This window comes from Heloderma suspectum, chromosome 2, assembly GCF_057233095.1.
Source record: "Heloderma suspectum isolate Gila_16-S chromosome 2, 16-S_ref, whole genome shotgun sequence".
Taxonomy (NCBI): Eukaryota; Metazoa; Chordata; class Lepidosauria; order Squamata; family Helodermatidae; genus Heloderma; species Heloderma suspectum.
The window spans coordinates 399126242-399153226 of NC_139459.1; the positions used below are offsets into that span (position 1 = coordinate 399126242).

The window sequence follows — 26985 nt, forward strand, 5'->3', positions numbered from 1 at the left end:
GCAAAAAGCTATATATTGGTAAGAACTTGAGACCTTTAAAGCTTAGAATAGGGGCGCGTTTGTGTAATTTACGGCATCAAAGGGCAGGAGCACCAGACTTGCAGCAATGTGATTGGGTTAAAGCAAGGCCGGGGAGCTAAATTAGGGTGGGCCTTGACAAACTCCCACCCACCTATCCACAGTCTGAATGGCATCAGGGGAGGGGCCATGTCCCTGAGGTCATTTGGTTCTCAGTGGATGCGCTGAGTCTACCCACAAGACCCATCGGCTGGAACCCAGCTTTACAGTGGACGGTGCTCTTGCCCAGAAGACAATATTGCAACAGGTGAAGCCACATCGCTGTGTCTGTGTGTGGTTTAATGAACTGAGTTCCCCAGAAGGGAATGCAAGGTCAGTTCTGTTGAACTGTGACGCACAAAATGGTGAATGGGGTACGGCTACCCTTGAAAGACCAGGTCCGCAGCCTGGGGGTCATTTTGGACTCCCAGCTGTCCATGGAGGCTCAGGTGTCAGCTGTGAGCCAGACAGCGCTGTGTCAACTCCATCTGATACGGCGGCTGCGCCCCTTCCTTCCCGACCCTCTGCTCCCATCGGTAGTACATGCCCTGGTCTCCTCTCGTTTAGACTACTGTAATGTGCTCTACGTGGGGTTACCCTTGAAGACGGTTCGGAAGCTGCAGCTGGTACAGAACGCGGCGGCTCGCCTGATTAAAGGCAGCCGCCGGCGAGATCACATCACTCCGGTGCTGAAGGAGTTGAACTGGTTGCCAGTTGTTTTCCAGGCCAAATTCAAGGTGTTGGTTTTGACCTTTAAAACCCTATATGGTTTCAGCCCAGCCTATCTTAAGGAGCGCCTCCAGGAGCACCAGACAGGCCGCTTAACAAGATCAGCCTCGGATGGCCTTCTCTCTGTCCCATCAGCCAGGACAGCTAGACTGGTGGGCACGAGGGAGAGGGCCTTCTCTGTGGTGGCCCCCACTCTGTGGAACTCCCTCCCTAGGGAACTCCGTCATGCCCCCTCTTTAATGAGCTTCCGTCGTGCATTAAAAACGTGGTTGTTCAGGCAGGCATTTGGGGTGGGTTAGGGTATTTAAAAAAAAAAAATTATGGTAAAATTTTGTTGTTTTAAATTGTTTTATGGTGGGTTGTACATCGCCCAGAGTGGCTGGGTGACCAGTCAGATGGGCGATTAATAAATTTAATAAATAAATAAATAAATAAATAAATAATGCTCTGAGTCTATCCACAAGACCCATCAGCTGGAACCCAGCTTTACAGTGGACGGTGCTCTTGCCCAGAAGACAATATTGCAACAGGTGAAGCCACATCGCTGTGTCTGTGTGTGGTTTAATGAACTAAGTTCCCCAGAAGGGAATGCCAGCTCTGTTGAACTGTGACGTACGTTTTTCGTGAAGGAGATTTGGGGCAATATCTACACGTGCAGGGCTTCACATAGGGGTGGCGGAGAAATCCGCCATGGGCTCCAATGAGACTCCACGGACGCCGGCTCTGCTCTGTGGTGAGTCCGCAGAGCCACCAGCCGGGCCTGTCTGCAGCCGGACTTCCATCCGCTGCCGGGCTGTGGACGCAAATGGTGTCCACTATGCCAGACACCATTTGTGTCTGCAGACCAGGGCAGTCGACGGTAGTGGACAGATCCAGACCGGCTGGTGGCAGGTAGGGTCCGTCCATGGAGAATTTCATGGGGGGGGGCGAGTAGTCCGTTCCGTCACTGACTCCGGGGGGCCAGATTCAAAAGAATCCGCCCCCCCCAGAGTCCATGGCGGAACGGACTACTCCCCCCCCTGCCGTGAAATTCTCCTTGGACAGACCCTACCTGCCACCAGCCGGTCCGGATCTGTCCACTGCCATCCACTGCCCCGGTCTGCGGATGCAAATGGTGTCCGGCATAGCGGACACCACTTGCGTCCACAGCCCGGCAGCGGATGGAAGTCCGGCTGCAGACAGGCCTGGCTGGTGGTTCCGCGGACTCTCTGCAGAGCAGAGCCGGCTGGGGAGGATTCCGGGGGGAAGGGTGGATCTCCCCCCCATGGACCACCAGGTGGAACAGTGAGAGGGGTTCATACACCCCTAGCTTCACTGCTGTTCCCCTTGTGTTTGCAATGGAAGAGGGCCAAATCATGGTTTAAATTTGGACCAGCTGCCAAGCCTGTTTTCTGATGTATTTCTGGCCAGGGCCATTCCATGGCAGAATGGCTATACTAAATGCTTCTTTCCCCTGTACACAAACACATACACATTGATATATTCACTTTTTTAAAAAAGTGTTCATATTTCGTTGTTTTTAATGTGTTCTATGCCACTCCGAGATCTTTTGATGTGAAGCAGTATATACACTTTTTTATTTTATTTTGCTTTCCAATGCAGTCATTCAAACCAATCACAATATTTCAACTTTACACACATATAGCATATCTAAGGTTGCTTGATCATTTGACCTAAGCCCCTTCCAATGATTGATGAAGGATATACATTTTTTAAAAAAAACTGGATGGAGTTCATTCTTCCCTCCCTTAGTAACTTATCCCCCTCCAAAAAAAACATGCCATCAACCTGATATAAAACAGGAGCATGCACACTTACTCTAGAGTAAATAAATCATAGCTGAACTATGTGCAATTGCATTAACATTTAGTTTCACCCTCAGAAGTAAGTGCCTCTGGAAATGAGGCTGGGAGGCTGGAAATGCAACACATATAGACTATACTACTGTGCAGCTTACTCAGAAGTAAGCCATACTGATAGGGCTAGGCATGCTCCATCCCATTTTTTCCTATTCAGATGTAAGTAGAATTTTGTTTAATGGGACATACTGTCTAGTAAGTCAGAACAGAATCGCAGCCTTCGTTTGGGATCCACACCCTTCATTACAAATTGCATGAGGGGATTCCAATACACAGCTCTAGAATGAATTTTTTTATTATAGTTAAGCACAAAGTGGGGTTCTGGATTTTCAACACCTGGCTCTCTAGATTATGATTTCTTGTTATTCCAAATTAAAATATTACCTCCAAATATGCTTTTGATTTGTTCTAATTTGCAAACATTGTACCTGCATTTACTCTCTGAGATGTACATCTAAAAAAATAAGTGCACCTTGAAATTAAGTCATGATTACCATTAGTTAAGTGTTTAGAATCCCATGTATCGATACCATATCAAAGTAGGGTACCATCTATTCCCCAGTGTTGTGTAACAATTATGAAGCCTCCGGGAATGGTCACTAGGGGATTTGGAGCTAAATGCTATCAGTATGCTGATGGCATACAGCTCTATCTCCCTGTGACACCTGAATCAGGAGAGGCTGTGCAAGACCTGGATCAGTGCCTAGACTCAGTAATGGGCTGGATGACGGCCAGTAACCTGAAGCTGACTCCTGGCAAGATGGAAGCCCTGTGGGTGAGTGGTACCAGGGTCCGAGCGATAGGCTCATTGTAGGGATGTACAAAACACCTACCTGGCTCCGCGCTGGGCAATGCGCAGTGGGGGGGAGGTGCTCCATCCCTCCCGCCGGAATCCTCGATGGGGGGGAGGTGATCCGGTCCTCCCCCCCAGAATCCTGCCCGGCTGGCTCCGCTCTGCGGTACAGTTCGTCTTCATAGCCATGATAGACTACGTAAATACTGAAGTAGCCTATCACAGCTAGCACAGGGACATAATTCATAACATAAACCATAACCATAATTCGTGAAAGGTAAGTACCTTTCGTACATCCCTAGTTCCAGATCTGATTCACCTTGGGTTATCTAACTATTGGTGCACATTAGTTCAAATGAGTAAAGCCAGGCTCCCTGCGGAATGCCTGATGGTGGCTAAAACCTTAGAAAAATCTTGGCTGTATAATTCCTCAAAATTGTTATTAATTTACGGTTTTAGCATGGAGGCTCTAAGTGTTTCTAATTGTAATATTAGAAAAAAGTATTATCAGATACTAGAGTGCAGATGGACATATCTGCTCTGTCGGACACAAGGTTTATGAAATGGTTAGTGAGGGCTAAAATCTAGGGATGGGCGAAAGTCCCTTACCTGTCCTCGAAGCTCGCTTCGTGGGGGGGGGGAGGCACTTCGGTTCTCCCCCCAAAGTTCAGGCGAGGGGGGGAGGGGCCCCGCCTCGCCTGGCCGAAATTGATGCCGGGGGGGAGGTGTCCCATCCTTCGCCGGCGAAATTCAGGCCGGGTAGAAGCGCCCCGTCTACCTGGCCGAGAAAAAAAAGTAAAACAAAAACAAAAACACCCCTGTGATAGGCTACGTAACGATTTACATAGCCTATCACGGCTAGATTTCCAAAGTCAGCCGTGATAGGCTACGTAAATTGTCACGTAGCCTATCACAGGTGACTTTGGAAAAAAAAAAAGCTCGTACGCAAATGCGTCCCTTATTTGGTCCCTGTAGTCTATGTAAAGATTTACGTAGACTACAGGGACCAAATAAGGAACGCAAATGGCGGCACCCTATGGGCGCCGCCATTTGCATACGTGCTTTTTTTTTTCAAAGTCACCCGTGATAGGCTACGTAACGATTAACGTAGCCTATCATGGCTGACTTTGGAGATCTAGCCGTGATAGGCTACATTAATCGTTACGTAGCCTATCACGGGGTTTTGTTTTTTTTTACTGCACTTCTAATGGTGGCGGCGGCAACCGGTCAAAAGACCGGCTGCCGCCCCCGCCCCTGACGAAAACCCGCCAAACCACCGCCGGGACCCGCCGCTGGGAGGGACATTCGTCAAAGGTAAGTCCCATCCCGGGGGGGGGGGCGGAGAATTTCACCGCCGATTTCGGGGGGCCGAATGCGTTGGCACTCGGCCCCCCAAAGTTTCGGGGAGAAATTCTCCCCCATCCCTACGAAAAATCCCATTTCAAGAAGAAAAATATCTCTTCTTCCCAATGGAAAGGGGTCAGCGCATGGACTTCACCTGACTTCGATAAGATGAAATGGACATGATGATGAACAAGGAAGATTTCAGGGCACTCCAGTGCAGGAGAGATTTTGGTGTTTACTGGCATGCTGGTTATATTCCATTTGCCAGGAACATTATAGATCTCCATTTCTTGGCTGTATGAGAAACTGGGCAGTTGAGGGCAAACATTCTTCTCATCCATGTGGGAACAAATGATACCGCCAAGCAGAGCTACGAAGAGATCACGTCAGACTTTGAAGCTTTGGGAAGGAAACTCAAGAACTTTGGGGCCCAGATAGTTTTCTCATCCATCCTTCCAATAGTTAGAAGAGGGATAGAAAGGGAACAAAAAATACTCCGGGTGAATGACTGGCTATGAAGGTGGTGCCGACGAGAGAGATTTGGATTCTGGGACTATGGGCTATACTTCCTGGAAGATGGGCTGTTGGCTAGGGATGGGTTGCACCTCACAAAGGATGGGAAGAATGTGTTTGGCCACAGCATGAAGAACTTCATCAGGAGGGCTTTAAACTGAATCCTACGGGGAAGGGAGATGTAATGTTGGGGGTAACAATGGACATAGGCGCATGCACTGCAATGGAGAGAACAGCTCTGATAGCGCCCAATAATATTCTTCAGACACATGTAGGAAGAAAGCCAGACTATGCAGCACATGGTCTTCGATGTCTATATACTAATGCCCAGGGTATGGGAAACAAACAGAATGAACTTGAACTCTTAATACAAGAGGGAAATTATGACCTGATAGGTATAACTGAGACTTGGTGGGATGACTCTCATGACTGGAATACAGCAATTGAAGGATAGAACTTGTTCAAAAAGAACTAGGAGGAACAGAACAAGCCAGACTATGCAGCACATGGTCTTCGATGTCTATATACTAATGCCCAGGGTATGGGTAGGGGTGAACGAAAGTCACTAACCTTTTCTCGCAGCTTTTTCGCGGTGGGGGGGAGCGCTTCGCTGCGCCCCCCGCGAAGTTCAGGCCAGGGGGGGGAGGCTTCCCGCCTCGCCCGGCCGAAATTCAGGCCGGGGGGGGGAGGCTTCCCGCCTCGCCCGGCTGAAATTCAGGCCGGGGAGGAGGCTTCCCGCCTCGCCCGGCCGCGAACACGAAAGTAAAAAATAGCGTTGCCCTTATTTTCGCCGTAGTCTACGTAAACATTGACGTAGACTACAGCGACCAAATAAGGAACGCGAATGGCGGCTCCCTATGGGGGCCGCCATTATCCGTACACACTTTTTTTTTTTTTTTTAAAGTCACCCGTGATAGGCTACGTGACGATTCACGTAGCCTATCACGGCTGACTTTGCAAATCTTGCCGTGATAGGCTACGTGAATCGTCACGTAGCCTATCAGGGGACTTTTTTTTTTCTTTCTTTCATTGCAATGGCGGGGGTAATTGCAATTACCTCCCGCCCCGCTCGAACACCGGACGAACCGCCAGCCGGACCCGCCGCCGGGAGGGACATTCAGGGAAGGTAAGTCCCGTCCCGGGGGGGGGGGCGGAGGATTTCTCCCCGAAACTTGTTCGGGGGGCCGAACACGTTGGCGCTCGGCCCCCCGAAGTTTCGGGGAGAAATTCTCCGCCATCCCTAGGTATGGGAAACAAACAGAATGAACTTGAACTCTTAATACAAGAGGGAAATTATGACCTGATAGGTATAACTGAGACTTGGTGGGATGACTCTCATGACTGGAATACAGCAATTGAAGGATAGAACTTGTTCAAAAAGAACAGGAGGAACAGAAAGGGAGGTGGGCTTGCACTGTATGTGAAAAAGACATATCTCTGCACAGAAATACAGGAGGAGGAGCTTGGTAGCCCCATCGAGAGCATCTGGGTTGAAATAAATGGAGCAAAGAATAAAAGGAACCTGGTGGTCGGAGTCTACTACCGGCAACCCAATCAAGGAGAAGACAAGGATGAAACTTTGGAAAAGCAAATAGCCAATGTTTCAGGGAAGCATGATGTAGTAGTAATGGGGGACTTCAATTTCCCCAATATTTGTTGGGAGACAAATTCTGCAAAACATGGCCCCTCCAGGAAATTCCTGACTTGTGTGGCGGATAACTTCCTCCTACAGAAAGTAGAGGAAGGAACTAGAGGATCGGCTATCCTTGACTTGATCCTAAGCAACAGAGATGACTTAGTGGAGAAAGTAGCAGTTACAGGAACTCTGGGGGAAAGCGACCATGTTGTACTTGAGTTCTTGGTTCTAAGGGAAGCAAAAGCCGAGTGTACTCAAATGCGTACCCTGGATTTTAGGAAAGCTGATTTTCATAAACTCAGAACAATGATCAGTAAGGTCCCATGGCAAGCGATGCTAGCGAGAAAAGGAGTCCAAGATGGGTGGGAGCTTTTAAAAAAGGAAATTCTCAAGGCACAATCACAAGCAATTCCAACAAGAAGAAAAGGTGGAAGACAACAGAAGAAGCCAATGTGGCTTCACAAAAAGCTTAGGGATGACCTGAAAACAAAAAAGGACACATATAGGAAGTGGAAAGAAGGCCAAGTAACAAAGGAAGAGTACAGGCAGATAGCACAGAATTGCAGGGATGGCATCAGGAAGGCTAAAGCTGAGAATGAGCTGAAGGTAGCGAGGGATGTTAAAAACAACAAAAAGGCTTTCTTCAGCTACGTGCATAGTAAAAGGCAGAGGAAAGAAATGGTGGTTCAGCTATTAAATAAGGATGGCAAAATGATAACAGATGACAAAGAAAAGGCAGAGGTGCTCAATTCCTACTTTGGAGCAGTCTTCTCCCAAAAGGAGGTCTAGGACCCCGCTGGCAAAGGCGAAGTACAGGCTGAAGAGTCAGGATTGCAGCTTGAGATCGACAGGCATATGGTCAAGGAACACCTCATTACTTTGAATGAGTTCAAATCTCCAGGGCCAGATGAACTGCATCCTAGAGTCATCAAGGAACTGGCAGAAGAACTCTCAGAGCCGCTGTCTATTCTCTTTGAGAAATCATGGAGGACGGGGGAAGTGCCAGATGACTGGAGGAGGGCTAACGTTGTCCCTATCTTCAAAAAGGGTAAAAAGGAGGAACCTGGGAACTAAAGACCAGTCAGTCTGACATCAATCCCTGGGAAAATTCTGGAGCAGATCATAAAGCAATCCATCTGGAAGCACCTTGACAACAATGCCGTGATTACTCGAAGCCAACATGGATTTGTCAAAAACAAGTCCTGCCAGACAAATCTGATCTCATTTTTTGATCAAGTCACCTCCCTTGTAGACCGTGGGAATGCTGTAGACATCATATACCTCGACTTCAGCAAAGCTTGCGACAAAGTGCCCCATGATATCCTGATGAGCAAACTAGCTCAAATTGGGCTAGATGAAACAACGATCCGGTGGATCCACAGTTGGCTACAGAATCGGACTTAAAGAGTGCTTATCAATGGGACCTTCTCAAACTGGGGAGAGGTATCGAGTGGGGTACCGCAGGGCTCAGTCCTGGGCCCAGTGCTCTTCAACATTTTTATGAATGACTTGGAGGAGGAGGTGCAGGGAATGCTGATCAAATTTGCAGATGACACAAAATTGGGAGGGGTAGCTAATACTTTGGAAGACAGAAACAAAATTCAAAGTGATCTGGATAGACTGGAGCGCTGGGCAGAAAACAACAGAATGACATTTAATAGGGACAAATGCCAAGTTCTGCACCTAGGAAAAAGAAAGCAAATGCACAGTTACAAGATGGGGGATACGTGGCTCAACCACACTACAAGCGAGAGGGATCTTGGAATTGTTGTTGATCACAAGCTGAATATGAGCCAACAATGTGATGTGGCTGCAAAAAAGGCAAATGGTCTTTTGGGCTGCATTCATAGAAGCATTGCTTCCAAATCCCGGGAAGTACTAGTTCCCCTCTACTCAGCACTGGTTCGGCCTCATGTGGAGTACTGTGTCCAGTTCTGGGCACCACACTTTAAGAAGGATGCAGACAAACAGGAGAGGGTTCAGAGGAAGGCAACAAAGATGATCAGGGGACTGGAAACAAAGCCCTATGAAGAGAGACTGAAAGAACTGGGCATGTTTAGCCTTGAGAAGAGAAGACTGAGGTGAGATATGATAGCACTCTTCAAGTACTTGAAAGGTTGTCACAGAGAAGAAGGCCAGGATCTCTTCTTGATCATCCCAGAGTGCAGGACACGGAATAATGGGCTCAAGTGACAGGAAGCCAGATTCCGGCTGAACATCAGGAAAAACTTCCTGACTGTCAGAGCAATACGACAATGGAACCCATGACCTAGGGAGGTGGTGGGCTCTCCCACACTGGAGGCATTCAAGATGAGGCTGGACAGCCATTTGTCAGGGATGCTCTGACTTGTATTCCTGCATTGAGCAGGGGGTTGGACTCGATGGCCTTGTAGGCCCCTTCCAACCCTACTATTCTATGATTCTATGAATTTTCTCATAGGAGGTTTCAACCAATTTGTGACTCAGAGGGTAGCCCTCTTTGTGGTTAAGGTGGCCAGGTTGAGGAAAAAGGAAAGAGAAAAAAAATTGCCTGATTCATTGAGCCATGTAAAAGGCTTTTTTCAATCATGTGGGGTCACAATGGGTTTATAAAACCTCATTCTATTAAAATGTGTGTGTGTATTCTTTCATGTTCATTTTATGTTTTTAACTTTCTTTCTTCATTTTAAGGTGTGCTTATTATGCTGGAAATGGACGGAAGACTTATTTAATAAAATTTGATTTGATTTGATTTGAATAGACAAATCTCCTTTGGTGAGTGTTATTTATTCATTTGTGTATTTCTTTTATTACATTTATATCCTGCCTTTTTTTGTCTTGCAAGGAACCCAAGGTGGCTTACATTATCCTCCTCCTCTCCATTCTATCCTCACAACAACAACCCTGTGAGGTGGGTTGGGCTGAGAGTCTGTGACTGGCCCAAAGTCACCCAGTGAGCTTCCATGGCTGAGCTGGGACTAGAACCCGGATCTCCCAGCTCCCAGTCCAACACTCTTGCCACTACATCACACTGGTTTTATTAACCCTTTCCACCCTATTCTGGATCCAGATCACCCATTTTCATGGGGAGGGGAAGTTCCCATTGGAGTTCTCTGGAGAACATTTAAATTTGTCTGGAGACAACTGCAGGTGGTATTAGACTCAACCTGCAAATGCCACCTCACCACACCTGTGAGTTTTTTGGATGCCCAACATGGTTGAAATCTGGATGGAGTTTTCAGAGTCGGCCCCTTCAAGAACAGCCAATGGCTGCTTCCCCCTTCCACAGCTGTAGTTGGGAACATTTGCCTGCCCAGGTGAGAGCAGGTCCACCAAAATATCAGAAGGCAGTCTGGCATTGCGATAGTTGTCATAGATGCTGTAGCCCAGGGTGATGCTCGGTAACAGGCTGGGATTCTGGTTGATCTCTTGAATGGCAAAGAAGAGGGACAGAAACTTCCAGTTCTCTGTGTGTCCTTTCCTGGAAGAAAAGACATTTGAATATGTCACATTGTCATCCAGTCCTCAATGACAGTGAAATATTCAGGTGTTGCTTCAGCTGTTGACTTTGGACTTCTCCACAAGGAGCTTTTATCCTGGGATTGAGATTGGTTACTCACAGAAGTTTGTGGGACCTTTAAATGATGTCATCAACCTCCAGGTGCCTCTGGTGCTAAATGACCTTTATTCCATGTTTTAAAAGATCAGACATAGTGAACTATCAAATCTCAGCGCTTGAGTTCTGCTTGAGCTCCCTTGTGAAAAGAAGAAAACCCACAATAGGAGGAGCTAGATCACAGCACCATCTATTGGCTTTATCATCAAACCTATAGAAGTCTCAGATAAGGGGGGAAGGGGGGAAGGGAAGCGTGTGTAAAGCAAGTCTGTTGTCATCCTGCATTTTAAATGGAAGCAGAATGGCCCATTTTAAATGCGGGATTTTAGGCTGGTGTAGAAATGTTCTGTGAGATACTGCACATATCTGCATTATGTTTCCAGAACTGTCCACATGCCAATACTGATCGCAAGCCAAACCCGGAAGCTTAACTGCCAATTGTTAATTGTTACTTAATGGCTGATGGGGTGTTCTTTTTGGGTTGGGAGAAATGTAGTCTTGTTCCAGTCTGAATCTCCATGATCGATGGTCCATTGATGGCCCTCAGATTGAGTACTGCCAGGAATTTAAATATCTTGGCATTCATTTTGCAGAAAATCTTTCCTGGAAACTTCATGCAGAAGCAACTAAAGTAACGACATTAAGAACTACTGGAACCATACTTCAGTTTTATTGTACTGCGGCAGGTGGTTTAGTTGACACAGCTCTGAAACTTTTTCAGAGTAAGGTAATTCCCAAATTGTTTTGTATATGTGAATGGCCTATGGCTCACTACTAAATAAATGGAAGCTCTATGATCTGTTTTGAAACAAAGCCAGTACAGATGTTCATTACATGGCTGGAATCAGGCATTGTCTGGGATTTTAGGAAATAGCTGATCTTGTTCTATAGGACTTGGTGGAAAAAATGCTTATCCACTTCTCTTAAAACAATATGTCTTATTATGAAATCCAGATGCCAAATGGTTAACGATAAACAACTAAGATTTTGAAAATGTAAAAAAAGAGAGAGAGAGAGAGAGAGTAAAAACTAGTAATAGCATGATAGGGAAGATGCAGGTTCACAAGTAGGTTCACAATGAATTCTGGGTAACTGGCATAAAAATTAATGTTCAATTGACCTGGATAGTATCCAAAGAGAAAATGCTGAGTTAAAGCCCTGTCACTTGTGCCAAAAACTTATTTGAGTAACGTACAGGTGTGAGATTGCATTATTCCAGGTCAAGAGTGTATTCAAAATGCCACTTAACAATTAATAACAAAAAATATTGTGTCAGGTATACACACCAAACAGCATGATCTACAGATGTCTAGACAAATTTAAAGACTTAAGTTTACAAATTTTGAGTCAGGAGTTATCTTCTCAAAGGTTTAATTCAAAATTGTTCTTATTTGGCATTAATATATATATATGTGTGTGTGTGTGTGTATATATATATATATATATACACACACACATACACACACACACACATTCAAGTCTTTTTTGCGTGTTCTAATTTTGTTGTTGTTGTTCAGTCATGTCCGACTCTTTGTGACCCCATGGACCATAGCACGCCAGGCCTTCCTGTCCTCCGCTCTCTCCCGGAGTGTGCTCAAGTTCATATTCATTGCATCGGTGATGCTATCTAGCCATCTCATCCTCTGCCGTCCCCTTCTCCTTTTGCCTTCAGTCTTTCCCAGCATCAGGGTCTTTTCCAGAGAGTTTTCTCTTCACATTAGGTGGCCAAAATATTTGAGCTTCAGCTTCAGTATCTGTCCTTCCAATGAGCAGTCAGGGTTGATTTCCTTTAGGATGGACTGATTTTTATTTATTTATTTATTTATTTATTTATTATTAAATTTATTAATCACCCATCTGGCTGGTCACCCAGCCAGTCTGGGCGATGTACAACATACAATAAAAACAGTTTAAAACAATAAAATTCTACAATAAAAACATTTTCTAAAATACCCTAACCCACCCCAAATGCCTGCCTGAACAACAACATTTTTAATGCATGACGGAAGCTCATTAAAGAGGGGGCATGACGGAGTTCCCTAGGGAGGGAGTTCCACAGAGTGGGGGCCACCACAGAAAAGGCCCTCTCCCTCATCCCCACCAGTCTAGCTGTCCTGGCTGATGGGACAGAGAGAAGGCCATCTGAAGCTGATCTTGTTAAGTGGCCTGTCTGGTGCTGCTGGAGGCACTCCTTAAGATAGGCTGGGCCGGAACCATATAGGGTTTTAAAGGTCAAAACCAACACCTCCTTGCAGTCCAAGGGACTCGTAAGAGTCTTCTCCAGCACCACAGTTCGAAAGAATCGATTCTTCGGTGCTCAGCCTTCCTTATAGTCCAGCCCTCACAGCCATACATTACTACTGGGAAAACCATAGCTTTGATTACCATGAAAGACCCGCGAAATGGAGCACTTACCTGCTGCCGTCCACACTGACTTGCGAATGGCAGCCGCCATTCGCTTCCTGATCATAACTGTGATAGGCTATGTAAATACGTAGCCTATCACGGCTAATGCAGGAACGCCTTTTGCGTAGGCTAAAATGGAGGGTGGGAAAGGAACACAAATGGCACCCACTATGCTATATGCGTTCCCTTCTTTTTGCCGTAATAGCCTATGTAAATATTTACGTAGGCTACATCGGCTCAAAATAGGGAACGCAAATGGCGGCTGCCGCAGCCGCCGCCATTTGTGTACACTGGTGTGGGTTTTTTTGGCTTGCTGTGCCGTGATAGGCTATGTAAATACTTACGTAGCCTATCACAGAAGCTTTGCAGGATGCAAATGGCGGCTGCTATGGCAGCCGCCATTTGCATCTGCAGCAGCCCATTTGCGGCCGGAACTCCGGCTGCGAATGTCCCTGGTCGGCGGCTCTGTGGAGCCGTCGCGGAGCGAAGCCAGACGGTTTAGGATTTCGGGGGGAGGTGCGGAGCGCCTCCCCCCCACCGCGAATCACCCCATCGAAAAGGTAAGTGACTTTCTTACATCCCTAATTTTTTGCCCTTCTAGCCTACGTAAATATTTACATAGGCTTTGACAGTGAAAAAAAAAGAAACGCGAATAGCACCCACTAAACTATTTGTGGTTCCTTTTTTTCGCCATAATTGCCTACGTAAATATTTACATAGGATAAAACAGTGAAAAATAGGGAACGCAAATGGCAGCCGCTGTATCCGCCACCATTTGGGTACACGTTTTTTTTTTGTTTGTTTGTTTTTAGCTTACCGTGATAGGCTACGTAAATACTTATGTAGCCTATCATGGCAGCCTGTAAGGACACAAATGACGGCCTCTACGGAAGCCACCATTTGCATCTGCAGCAGCCCGTCGGCGGCCGGAAGTGGAGTGGAGCCGGCTGGGCAGGATTCTGGGGGGAGGGACGGAGTGCCTCCCCCCCACTGCGAATCAGTTCCACAAAAAGTTAAGTGACTTTCGTACATCCCTACGTAAATTACACAAATGTACCCTTATTCTAAGCTTTAAAGGTCTCAAGTCCTTACCAATATATATCTTTTTGCAGGGGCATGCAATGGCATAAATTCACACATATTTTGCCAGCAAAAGGGATACTTTGATCTTGTTTGTGCTCTGCGTGTGTTCAGTGTGCACTAACCAGTCCTTGAGCCTTTTGTTCTCTTAAACATTACTCTGGGTCTTGTAGTTAAACCTAGCAAATCCTGAATAAGACTCCAGTTGCTGGGGGGGGGGGGATATGTGTGTTTGTAATCTTTTTGTGACTGGGTTGAAATGAAGAATACACGTTGCTCACTGTTCTCTCTGTTGTTTTACTGTTCCTTTTGGGAGACCTAATAAAGTATCTCATTTCTAGGGATTCGCTCTGTTCATAGCTGCTTTTACCACCTTGGTGGGGTATCCTCCTTCTTGAAAACGTTGTGCTAATAACCATGATTCTTTGAAGAAATCTTGACTTCTTCAGCAGTTACATTTTATTCCTAAAAATTGACTGTAACATACATTATTCTGGAGATGTACATTGATACAATCTTAACCAAAGTGAAAAGCAGGGAGCATTTAAACCCAGAGTAATACCATAAAAATAAAAGCCATAGCGAGCAAGATTAAAAAGGCAAATGTTTCCTTGTTTGCTTTTCTGTAGTTGGAATGAAGCCAAGTTTTCCAAATGCAGACTATTGCAGGAAAATAGAATATCAGGATGTTTGCTAAAAATATGAATCAGATTAATTCTTTGGTTTTCATTACAAGATGCTCCTTTGTATTCAGATGAGGCCTCAGAATAATGATATAGCACTTGGGGAAAAAGATGCAGCCCAGTAACCCAGCACTGGAGGCCAAAATAGAGAAGACCTGCACAGCTACCATGTATTTCCCCTTGGTGCTCAGGTAGGTTGGCACAAAGGACACCCAGATGCAGCAGAAGACCAGCATGCTGAAGGTGATCAGCTTGGCTTCATTGAAGGCCCCAGGCAGCTTCCTGGCTAGGAAAGCCACCATGAAGCAGATGGCAGCCAGGAAGCCCATGTAGCCAAAGGCAATGTAAAACATAGCAATAGACCCTTCGTTGCATTGCAGGATGATCTGTGCTGGCTGTGAGTGCTTGTCTGAGTCTGGGAAGGGTGGAGAGGTACCCAGCCAGATGGCACAAATGCCAGCTTGAATACCGGAACAGGAAATGACAGTGGAGTTGGCCAAACGCCTTCCCAGCAAATTCCTCACCCTGTTCCCTGGCTTTGTGGCCTGGAAGGCCAGCACCACAGTGATTGTTTTGGCCAAGAGAGAAGAGATGGCAACCGTGAAGATGATGCTGAAGGCTGTTTGTCGGAGAAGGCAGCTGGCTTTCCCTGGCTGGCCAATGAACAGTAAGGAGGACAAGAAGGAGAGCATGAGGAAGATGAGGAGAATGTAGGAAAGGTCCCGGTTGTTGGCTTTGACGATTGGAGTTTCTTGGAATTTAATGAATATTCCTAACACATGTGCTGTGATTAAGGACAGGAACAAGGCGAAGGAAGAAAGTGCGATCCCCAAAGTTTCTCCATTTGACAGGAAGGTTGTAATCTTGGGGATACATTGATCTCTGCTCTTATTTGGATGCTGATCATCAGGACACTTGTTGCAATTGTCTGCATCTGGAAAGAACAAGAGTAACATGTCCCTTACATCCTTGGCAATATCTGTTCTTTTACAATCCATCAAAGATACTTCTCCCATGTGATGGGCAGCACACAATAATTTCATGCAGGGCACAATCTGGCTTTCTGGGCTTCAACATTCTCCCATGTCAAGAACCCACATTTTGGTGATTCATGTGTTTAGGATCCATATTGAACCATGACTTCAACCAAGAAATGGGGAATTTCTGTCCTGCAGGCTTTATTTGGCCTTCATGGATTATTCTAACAGGTGGGTTTTAGCCTTCTATCTTTTAAAGAATCCTCACTGCTATCTCCGATGTGTGATTGGAGATCACAGCAGGGGATGTGGGCAAGAGGGGACATTGCCAGTGCTGCTCAGCATTGGTTGTTTTGCATGATATGCTCCTTCACTATGGGGTGATGTATGGCATGTGAAGTCCCAGGGACTAGCCTCTGTGGTGCCTCCCAATTGGGGAGTAAACCATCCGGATGAAACTGTGACGAGTCCCTGGCCGAGCTGGAGCACTTGAAACAAAAAGGGAGAGGAACAGTTGCAGAATACCACAAAAGCAATGCTAACAAGACCCAACTGTTGTTATAAATGTTAAAGGTGTGAATTATGGTACAAATGGTAAAATTGATGGTGCAAAACTACAAAGCCCACGTACAAAAGAAGATGGGAAAACATAGAAACAGGGCACAATTTTCAAAACACACAGATGGAGGCGCATGCGATATGTGAGCATGTGCAGACAAGTGTCCAGTAAAGTGCCTGTTTCAACAGTCCATCAGAAGTAGGGATGTACGAAATGACTTACATGTTCCATTTCATGACATCCACGGTGGGGGGGAGGCGCTCCATCCCTCCCCCCGAAATCCTCACTGGCCGGCTCTGCTCCGCGGCAACTCCGCGGAGCCACCGGCCAGATACATTCGCAGTTCTACTAAGTTTGCAGGCCTGTGGATGCAAATGGTGGCTGGCATAGTGGCCACCATTTGCATCCCTTTGCTGAGCTGTGATAGGCTACGTAAATATTTACGTACCCTATCACTGTAAAAAAAGTGGGGACGCAAATGGCGGCCGCAGTAGCCGCCATTTGCGTCCCTGTTTTTTGCCGTTATAGGCTACGTAAATGCCACTGGCGTCACTTCCTGAATGGTTAGTGCCCCACTTTTGTCAAACCCCTTGCATTACAGCTGTACACCATCAATGTGGTGGTGTACAGAGGCCAACTGCCAAAACAGTTATCCTTGTTCCAATATTTCTGACCATGACTGTATATTCAAAGGTGACCATGAAAATGCACTGACAGGCAGCTACTAAAATGCCTATTTTGACAGTCCATCAGAAGGAATAAGAGCTAGACCTCCATTCAGAATTTTAACAAGGCCAAACATGGTGACATATTTTCTCCTGTTCTGGCTTCCAGTTTTTACCATTTTTCATGGCCCCCTGATGTTTGGTCAAAGAACTATGTCTCTGAATGAAGGAAGGGTAGGGCTGTGCAGGGACCCCCTGATCTGACTCGGAAGCTGCTTTGCAGGTTCTGAGGTGGGCCCAATCTGGCTCGGGCAGATTCGGAGCCCCTGACCTGCCTTGTCCCTGAACCCAAAGCGGGGTTCGGATAGTGAACCCCACTTTGAGTCCTCCCGCGATGCTCCCCGCAACCCCCAACTCCTTACCTTGGCTGCCTCCTCCTCTGCTGCTGCTGCTGCTCCCATCTCCTGACGCCTGGATGCGCAGCGACTCGTCTTCTTCCAGGGAGTTGCCATTTTTAAAATGGCGACTCCCTGAAAGAAGAGTTGCTATGTCTCCAGGCCTAAGCAGCTGGTGGCAGTGGTGGGCAGCGGCAAAGGCAGCGACAGAGAAGGTGTCGGCGAGAAGGCTGCAGCAGTGGCAGAGAAGGCAGCTCTGGTAAGGACCTGGAAGCGCTGAGGGGGTGCTGGGCCAGGGTCTGAAGCTCCAAAGAACACCGAGTTCTTTGGTGAGCCCCCAACCTGCTCCAATTCCCTTCGTGCCCCCTCCGCTTCACCTCGGAAGGGGCACAAAGTGACCCAAAGCAGCCCGCTTCGACTCAGGGTTTGGGCCTCTTGCTGAAGCAGTGCACAGCCCTAGATTCAGATCAAAGAAAAGGGAGTACTTCACACATGCATGTTTAAATTATGGCATTTGCTAACAAAAGGTGTAGTGATGATCAACAAGATGGACACCTTTAAAAGAGGGTGAGACAAATAAATGGAGGAAAGGCAAACAGAGGCTCCTAGTCATGTTGTTGTTGTTGTTGTTGTTGTTGTTCAGTCGTTAAGTTGTGTCCGACTCTTCATGACCCCATGGACCAGAGAAAACCAGGCCTTCCTATCCTCTCCTCTCTCCCGGAGCGTGCTCAAGTTCACATTCATTGCATCGGTGATGTTATCTAGCCATCCCATCCTCTGCCATCCCCTTCTCCTTTGGCCTTCAATCTTTCCCAGCATTAGGATCTTTTCCAGAGAGTTTTCTCTTTGCATTAGGTGGCCAAAATATTTGAGTTTCACCTTCAGTATCTGTCTTTCCAATGAGCACTCAGGGTTGATTTCCTTTAGGATTGACTGATTGGACCTCCTTGCTGTCCAGGGGACTCGTAAGAGTCTTCTCCAGCACCACAGTTCGAAAGCATCAATTCTTCGGCGCTCAGCCTTCCTTATAGTCCAGCTCTCACAGCCATACGTTGCTACTGGGAAAACCATAGCTTTGATTAGATGGACCTTTGTCGGCAAGGTGATGTCTCTGCTTCTTACTATGCTGTCTAGGTTTGCCATAGCTTTCCTCCCAAGGAGCAAGTGTCCTTTAATTTCATGGCTACAGTCACCATCTGCGGTGATCTTGGAGCCCAAGAAAATAAAATTTGTCACTGCTTCCATTTCTTCCCCTTCTATATGCCAGGAAGTGATGGGGCCAGCTGCCATGATCTTAGTTGAGTTTTAATGTTGAGTTTCAAACCAGCTTTTGCACTCTCCTCTTTCACCCTCAACAAGAGGCTGTTGAGATCCTCTTTGCTTTCTGCCATTAGGGTGGTATCGTCTGCATATCGGAGGTTGTTGATAATTCTCCCGGCAGTCTTAATTCCGACCTGTGATTCATCCAACCCGGCATTTCTCATGATGTACTCTGCATATAAGTTAAATAAGCAGGGTGACAATATGCAGCCTTGTCATACTCCTTTCCCAATTTTGAACCACTTGGTTGTTCCATGTCCGATTGCTTCTTGACCCTCGTACAGGTTTCTCAGGAGACAGGCAAGGTGGTCTGATACTCCCATCTCTTTCAGAATTTGCCACAGTTTGTTGTGATCCACACAATCAAAGGCTTTAGCATAGTCAATGAAGCAGAAATAGACGGTTTTCAGGAATTCTTTTGCTTTCTCCATCATCCAGCGAATGTTAGAGATTTGATCTCTAGTTCCTCTGCCTCTTCGAAACCCAGCTTGTACTTCCTGTAGTTCTCAGTTCACATGCTGCTGAAGCCAAGCTTGTAGGATTTTGAGCATCATCTTGCTGGCATGTGAAATGAGCGCAATTGCACCGTAGTTTGAACACTCTTTGGCGTTGCCCTTCTTTGGAACTGGAATGTAAACTGACCTTTTCCAGTCTTGTGGCCACTCCTGAGTGTTCCAAATGTGTTGGCATATTGAGTGCAGCACTTTAACAGCATCATCTTTTAGGGTTTTAAATAGCTCAGCTGGAATTCTGTCATCTCTGCTAGCTTTGTTGTTAGTAATGCTTCCTAAGGCCCACTTGACTTCACTCTCTAGGATGTCTGGCCCAAGTTCAGTGACTGCACTATCATGGCTATCAGGGACACTCAGATCTGTCCTGTATAGTTCTGTGTATTCTTGCCACCTCTTCTTAATCTCATCTGCTTCTGTTAGGTCCCTGCGTTCTTTGTCCTTTATCATGCTCATCTTTGCACAAAATGTTCCCTTGAGATGTTTGATTTTCTTGAAAAGATCTCTAGTCTTTCCCATTCTATTGTTTTCCTCGATTTCTGTGCATTGTTCATTTAAGAAGGCCTTCTTGACTCTCCTTGCTATTCTCTGGAACTCTGCATTCAGTTGGATATATCTTCCCCTTTCTCCCTTGCTTTTTGCTTCCCTTCATTCTTCAGCTACTTGTAAAGCCTCATCAGACAGCCACTTTGCTTTCTTGCATTTCTTTTTCTTTGGGATGGATTTAGGGATGGACGGAACACTTACCTTCTGTTCCGTTCTGTTTCCGCTGGGGGGGGGAGAGGCGCTCCGTCCCTCCCCCCCGGAATCCTGCCTGGCCAGCTCCGCTCCGCAGCCAAGCCAAGCATACGCAAATGGCGGCGACTCCTGCTGCTGCCATTTGTGTTCCTTATCTTTCGCCGTCTTAGTCTACATAAATATTTACGTAGACTAAGATGGGGAAAAAAAAGGAACACAAATGGCGGTGGGCATAGCCGCCATTTGCTTACGCTTTTTTTTCTTTTACCTAACCAGAAGTGATAGTCTACGTAAGTCTTTACATAGCTTATCATGTTCAGGTTAAAAAAAAAAAAAGACTAGACTGCAAATGGCGGCTGCGGCAGCCGGTTTGAAGACCAGCCGCCACCGCCGTCGCCGCTGCAGCCGCTGCTGGAGCCGCCGCCGTCCGGAATATCCACCCCAGGTAAGTCTCATCCTGGGTTAATCCGTGCAGGCACGGGGGGGTGGCAGGCCATTCTGCCACGGGTTTCAGGGGGCCGAATGCCAGTACATTCGGCCTAGGGATGGACGAAAGTCACTTACCTGATCCCAAAGCTTGCTTCGCGGTGGGGGGGAGGTGCTGCGTCCCTCCCCCCGAAATTCTGAGCGGGGGGGAGGTGCACCATCCCTCCCGACTGAAATTCTGCCTGGGGGGGAGGCGCGCCATCCCTCCCCGCTGAAATTCTGGCCGGGGGGGAGCACCCCGCCTCTCCGGCTGCGAAAGTTCTTCTCCTGCCGGGACGCAAATGGCGGTGGCCGTAGCCGCCGCCGTTTGCGTCCCTGGCCTGCAGTCAGCTGTGATAGGCTACGTAAATCTTTACGTAGCCTATCACGGCTGACTTTGAAAAAAAAAAAAGTGCGTACGCAAATGGCATGCCCATGGGCGCCGCCATTTGCGTTCCTTATACTCTATGTAAATATTTACGTAGACTACCCGTGCCAAAATAAGGAACACAAATGGTGGCGCCCATGGGCGCCGCCATTTGCATACGCGCTTTTTTTTTTTTCCAAAGTCAGCTGTGATAGGCTACGTAAAGATTTATGTAGCCTAACACGGTGTTTTTTGAAAATCTAGCCGTTATAGGCTATGTAAATCTTTACGTAGCCTATCACGTTTTCTTTTTTTTTACTTGGAAATGGCGGCGGCGGCAGCCGGTCAGAAGACCGGCCGCCGCCGCACCGCTACTGCACCTCCGCCGGGAGCCTCCACCACCAGGGACATTCGCCGAATGTAAGTCCCATCCCGGGGGGGTGGGGGGGTGGCGAACTGTTTCTCCACCAATTTTGCGGAGCCCAATGCGTTGGCATTCGGCCTCCTGGAGATTCGTGGAGAAATTCTCTGACATCCCTAATTCGGCCTCACTGAAATCCGTGGTGGAATTCTCCGCCATCCCTAGATGGATTTAGTTGCTGCCTTCTGAACAATGTTACAGAACTCCATCCATTGTTCCTCAGGCACTCTATCAGGTCTAATCCCTGAAATCTATTCCTCACCTCCACTGTATATTCATAAGGGAGATGATTTAGGTCATACCTGAATGTTCTTCAATTTAAGCTGAAATTTTGCAAGAAGCAGCTCATGATGTGAGCCACAGTCAGCTCCAGGTCTTGTTTTGACTGACTGTATAGAGCTTCTCCATCTTTGGCTGCAAAGGACATAATCAATCTGATTTCGATATTGACCATCTGGTGATGTCCATGTGTAGAGTTGCCTCTTGTGCTGTTGGAAAAGAGTGTTTGCTATGATCAGCGTGTTCTCATGGCAAAACTCTATTAGCCTTTGTCCTGCTTCATTTTGTATACCAAGGCCATGCTTGCCTGTTTTCCTGGTTATTTCTTGACTTCCTACTTTCACATTCCAATCCCGTATGATGAAAAGGACATCTTGTTAGTTCTAGAAGGTGTTGTAGGTCTTCATAGAACTGATCAACCTCAGCTTCTTCAGCCTCAGTGGTTGGGGCATAGACTTGGATTACTGTGGTGTTGAATGGTTTGTCATGATGGCTACATATTAATTCAGGTGTCAGAAGCAGCATGGCTCTGTATACCCATTACTGGGCAACAGGAGCGGGAGGGTGTATTGCACACAAGTCCTCCTTACATGCTTCCCCTTGGCCACTCTGGGAATTGTTGGCCACTGTGAGAACAGAATGCTGGACTAATAAAAATTGATCTAATCTAACGTTTCTCTTCTTATGTTTTCATGTACATTTGTGGATTCATATAATGCAAAATGCCACTAAGCCTCCACTGACCTCCTTCCAAAAGAAACCAAAATTCAGCAAGCACTCCATCCCTGGCATTTCTCACTGCTCAGAGAAGTGGGGTGAACATCACAATATTAACCATGGAGGGTTTGTGTGCAGTGTCAAGTGCATAAGACACATCTAGTTTGGTGGAGCATATCCCAGCGCTATGCACTGCCTCAACCATGGAGGGGTCGATCCTCCAATGTTACTGCTTAAGAATCATTTTCTGAAAGGAATTATGGATATTGCAAGAAAGGATCCAAGTTTAGACAAGTGGTGAAAAGAAAAGAAAACATCACAGAAAATGTCTGGAGTCACCCTCCCCTCCCCTACTGTCCAGTCTCCCAGATTAGTTTTTGTGACTCATATTGTTCAAATAAATTGCGGATATTGCAATGAAGGACACAAGTTTAGAAATCCTCTTAAGAAAAACTTCACAGAAACCGCCTGTGTGCATCTTCCACTCCTCAGCAGGGGCTGCATCTTCCTCCACACTCACCCACCTTCCTGGGTGGAGATGGTCCCTCCTGGACAGGGAACACAGTCGTAGCAGCAAGCGAGCTTTCCTTCCTGAGCCACCTTCACGAATCCAGGGTGACAGCTTTCCACGCACCTGGAATGAGGCAGGGGCTAAGCAGAAAGATCAGGAACAGCAAGGAAAATGTGTTAGGGGAAATTCATCTGTGGAGAGGAGAGAGGGAGTTGGAAAGAGCCCAAGAGTATTCCAGGGTTTAATTTGATCCCGTAACTAAGCTTAAGCCTGTGAAACTGAAGCAATTGCATGTTCCATCCAGATTATATTTATTGCCTTTCTTAAATATACCTGTCAAAAATAATAGAGGTTAAGAGATGGTCAAGAAATACAGTGAAATCCAAGGAATGGTTGCCTTCACCTGGTTGAGCCATTTGGGCCACACAATGGCATCCGGGTCAATGGTGACTTTGAGGCTTGGGGATCCCCGTCTTTCCATTCTCCCAAATTTCAGTCCAATGACAGTCCTATTGGGCAATTTCACCCAGTTCATAATGTCAAAGTTGGCTGTCAAGTCTCCATTTTTATCCAAATGCATTGCATCCATAGACGTATTGTAAAACTGGGCATTTCTCAGGAAAAGGTGAATCTAGAATGGCAGAGAAAACACCATTATTGAGGAACAAAGAAGCCACATTTGATACCTCAGTTCTGCCCTTTCCATGTTTGAAGCTCCTATGGCTCAGGGCTGGTGCCAGATTCAAATGTCTGGTGCCAGACTCAGATGTCTGGGAGTGTCTCTTGAAATTCACAAGGGACCTGTTTTCCATCTCAAATGCTCTTTGTTTGCTTTAGGAGCTCACGAAGCTGAATCCATTAGACATATCCCCTTGTTCTCAGCCCTGGGCCTGGTCTTAGCCTCTGGCAAAGAGAAGTCACAAGAGATGCCACTTCATGGAGCACCTTTCAGGAATCATTGAAAAGCAGCAAAATGTCAGTTATGTAATTGAGGCCGCAGTCATACACACACTTACGTGGGAGTTAATTCAATGGTGCTCCATATGATTTAGTTCTGAGAAGGCTCACAGAGGATTGCATTGTAAATATTATACATTTAATGTATGCTCGGGTGAGAACCTGAATTTAGTGCCTCAGGGATCTCATTACACAACTTCATTAAAATTTGCTTTCAGCTAGGGATGTACGAAAGTCACTTACCTTTCCGTGGATTATGTTGATGGTGGGGGAGGAGGCATTCCGTCCCTCCCCCCGGAATCCTCAATGGGGGGGGAGGCGATCCATTCCTCCCCTCCGGAATCCTCCATGGCCGGCTGTGCTTTGTGGCAGCTCTGCGCAGCAGCCGGCCAGGCCCAGGCCAGAGCTGTCCGCAGCCGGATGTCTGGCCACGGAGGGCTCTGGGTAAAAAAACAAAAAAAACAAAAAAACCGTATGCAAATGGTGGCAGCTACGGACACCGCCATTTGCATTCCTTATTTTTGGTCATCTTAGTAAATATTTACGTAGACTATGACGGCGAAAATAAGGGGTACGCAAATAGCGTAGCGGACGCTATTTGCTTTCCCCTTCATTTTCGCTGTCATAGTCTACGTAAATATTTACATAGACTAAGACGGCCAAAAATAAGGAACGCAAATGGCAGCAGCCGTAGCTGCCGCCATTTGCATACGCGGTTTTTTGTTTATGTTTTTTCCAAGCCAAGACTGCAAATGGCGGCAGCAGCAGCCGGTCAGAAGACCAGCCACTGCAGCCACCGCCGCCGCCGGAGCTGCTGCCACCGCCCCAGATAGGTCTCATCCTGGGGGGAATCCACGGGGGGGCGGGGGGGGGCAGGCCTTTCCGCCACGGAGTTCGGGGGGCCGAATGCACTGGCATTCGGCCTCACTGAGATCCGTGGCGGAATTCTCTGACATCCCTACTTTTAGCACAAAATCTATTGTCAGTTTGAGATGAAAGAAAAGTTGAATATAAAAATTTACTACAAGAACTTTAATACAAGATAATGAGAGAAAGTACAGCCTGGCACAAAATTAGGGATGGACAAACCCAGACCCATCCGGTATCGGCAGTAAGGATGTACGAAACGACTTACCTGTTTCGTTTCGTACATCCGCAGTGGGGGGGAGGCGCTCCATCCCTCCCCCCAAAATCCTCGATGGTCAGCTCCGCTCCGCAGCAACTCCATGGAGCCGCCGGCCGGGGCAGCCTGCAGTGACATCCAGCCGCTGCTGGGCTGCGCAGGGACACAAATGGCGGCCGCCATAGCCACCACCATTTGCGTTCCCTTTTTAGCCATGATAGGCTACGTAAATATTTACGTAGCCTATCACGGCCTCCGCAAGGACGCAACTGGCATCCCTGAGTTAGCTGTGATAGGCTACATAAGTATTTACATAGCCTATTATGGCTAAAATTGTGAAGTGGCCGCCATTCTCAGAGCAGCGCGAACGGCAGCAGGTGAGTGCTGTGTTTCGCTTGCCTTTCACGTGGTGGGGGGCGGAGGGCTTCGTTCTGCCATGGGTTTTGGGGGGCCAAGTGCACTGGCATTTGGCTTCACCAAGATCCGTGGCGGAATTCTCCTCCATCCCTAATTGGCGGGCACCTGCTTGAGCCCTGCCCCTGCTCAAGCCCCGACCTCTGGACTCTCACTCGACCCCATGAGGTCGCCGAGCCACCCTCGCTCACCCTGCATCCCATCGGCAAATGCCCGCCATTTTGCAAAGTGTATTTTTACGAAAAAGGGGGTCATTGAAAATACATGTATTTAAATACTCACAAATTCGGGCTGGGAAAGCTGGATATATGTAAGATTAGAGGTGTAAATGGTAGGGATGGCGGAGAATTTCTCCCCGAAACTTCAGGGGGCCGAGCGCCAATGTGTTCGGCCCCCCGAACAAGTTTCGGGAGAAATCCTCCGCACCCCCCCCCCCCCGGGACGGGACTTACCTTCCCTGAATGTCCCTCCCGGCGGCGGGTCCGGCTGGCGGTTCGTCGGGTGTTCGAGCGGGGCGGGAGCGGCAGCCGGTCTTTCGACTGGCTGCCGCCGCCGCCATTGCAATCAAAGAAAAAAAAAAAAGTCCCCTGATAGGCTACGTGACGATTCACGTAGCCTATCACGGCTAGATTTGCAAAGTCAGCCGTGATAGGCTACGTCAATCGTCACGTAGCCTATCACGGGTGACTTTAAAAAAAAAAAAAAAAAAGTGTGTACGGATAATGGCGGCCCCCATAGGGAGCCGCCATTCCCATTCCTTATTTGGTCGCTGTAGTCTACGTAAACATTTACGTAGACTACAGCAACTAAATAAGGAATGCGAATGGCGGCTCCCTATGGGGGCCGCCATTCGTGTACGTGCTTTTTTTTTTTTTAAAGTCACCTGTGATAGGCTACGTGACGATTGACGTAGCCTATCACGGCTGACTTTGCAGATCTAGCCGTGATAGGCTACGTGAATCGTCACGTAGCCTATCAGGGGGCTTTTTTTTTTTTTTTTTAACTTTCGCGTTCGCGGCCGGGCAAGGCGGCAAGCCTCCTCCCCGTCCTGAATTTCGGCCAGGCGAGGCGGGAAGCCTCCCCTCCGTCCTGAATTTCGGCCGGGCGAGGCGGGAAGCCTCCCCCCCCCGGCCTGAACTTCGCGGGGGGAGCAGCGAAGCGCTCCCCCCCACCGCGAAGAAGCTGTGAGAAAAGGTAAGTGACTTTCGTCCACCCCTAGTAAATGGGCCATTTCCCAGTCCCAATTCACGCATATTTGAAGATGTGCATTTTTAATGGCTTCCTTTCCCCCTGTAAATCCAGCCTTGGCAAAATGATGGGCGCTTGCGGATTGGTCCGGGTGAGTGTGGGGCATGTCCAGGAGGGCGCGAGCATGGGCAAGCGAGGCCAGAGTCTCAGCAGGCCTGGTCCAGGGGCACAGGCAGGAGGGAGGGGGGGAGCGTGATGGATTCTCGGACCCAGTCAGGCGTCTGCGCCACCCCTAGGCACAATAGTCTAAAAGCTGGAAATGTACAAAACTATCAAAAACTATCAGCACATGGGCCTATCTATGCTGGGTCTAATGCAGCAGCACCTGCAAGTTGCCGGAAGGAAGCAGGGTTGCAGTTCATAGAGATTTGGACCATAGGTAGCATTAGGATCGCTATAGCCTACATTGTGGTTTCCTATGATTTCTTCCTTTTCGTCCTCCCCTCCCTCCCTCCCTCCCTCCCTCCCTCTCTCACTCACCTCCCCCAGTGCTCCTACCAGTGTAACAGAACACAAAATGGACTGAAAAAAACGTTTTGAACCTCTGTGCTTTAACTGCATTGTACATGCAAGAATATTTGGGAGTAAAACTGCTTTCTTTTCCTCACTGAAGAACGGTGTGGTC

The 26985-nt window shown here is 47.5% G+C and overlaps 1 protein-coding gene across 1 annotated transcript; it reads right to left on the reverse strand.

Moving 5' to 3' along the window:
• Window positions 1-14450: 14450 nt before the first annotated feature.
• LOC146356608 (vomeronasal type-2 receptor 26-like) lies at window positions 14451-25678 on the reverse strand. Its single transcript, XM_084832641.1, has 3 exons — window positions 25565-25678; window positions 23022-23249; window positions 14451-15629 (listed from the first exon to the last, which is right to left on the reverse strand). The coding sequence occupies exons 2-3, from the start codon at window positions 23032-23034 to the stop codon at window positions 14719-14721; spliced, it is 924 nt and encodes a 307-aa protein (XP_084688767.1). The 5' UTR covers window positions 23035-23249; window positions 25565-25678; the 3' UTR covers window positions 14451-14718.
• Between the last annotated feature and the right edge of the window lie 1307 nt (window positions 25679-26985).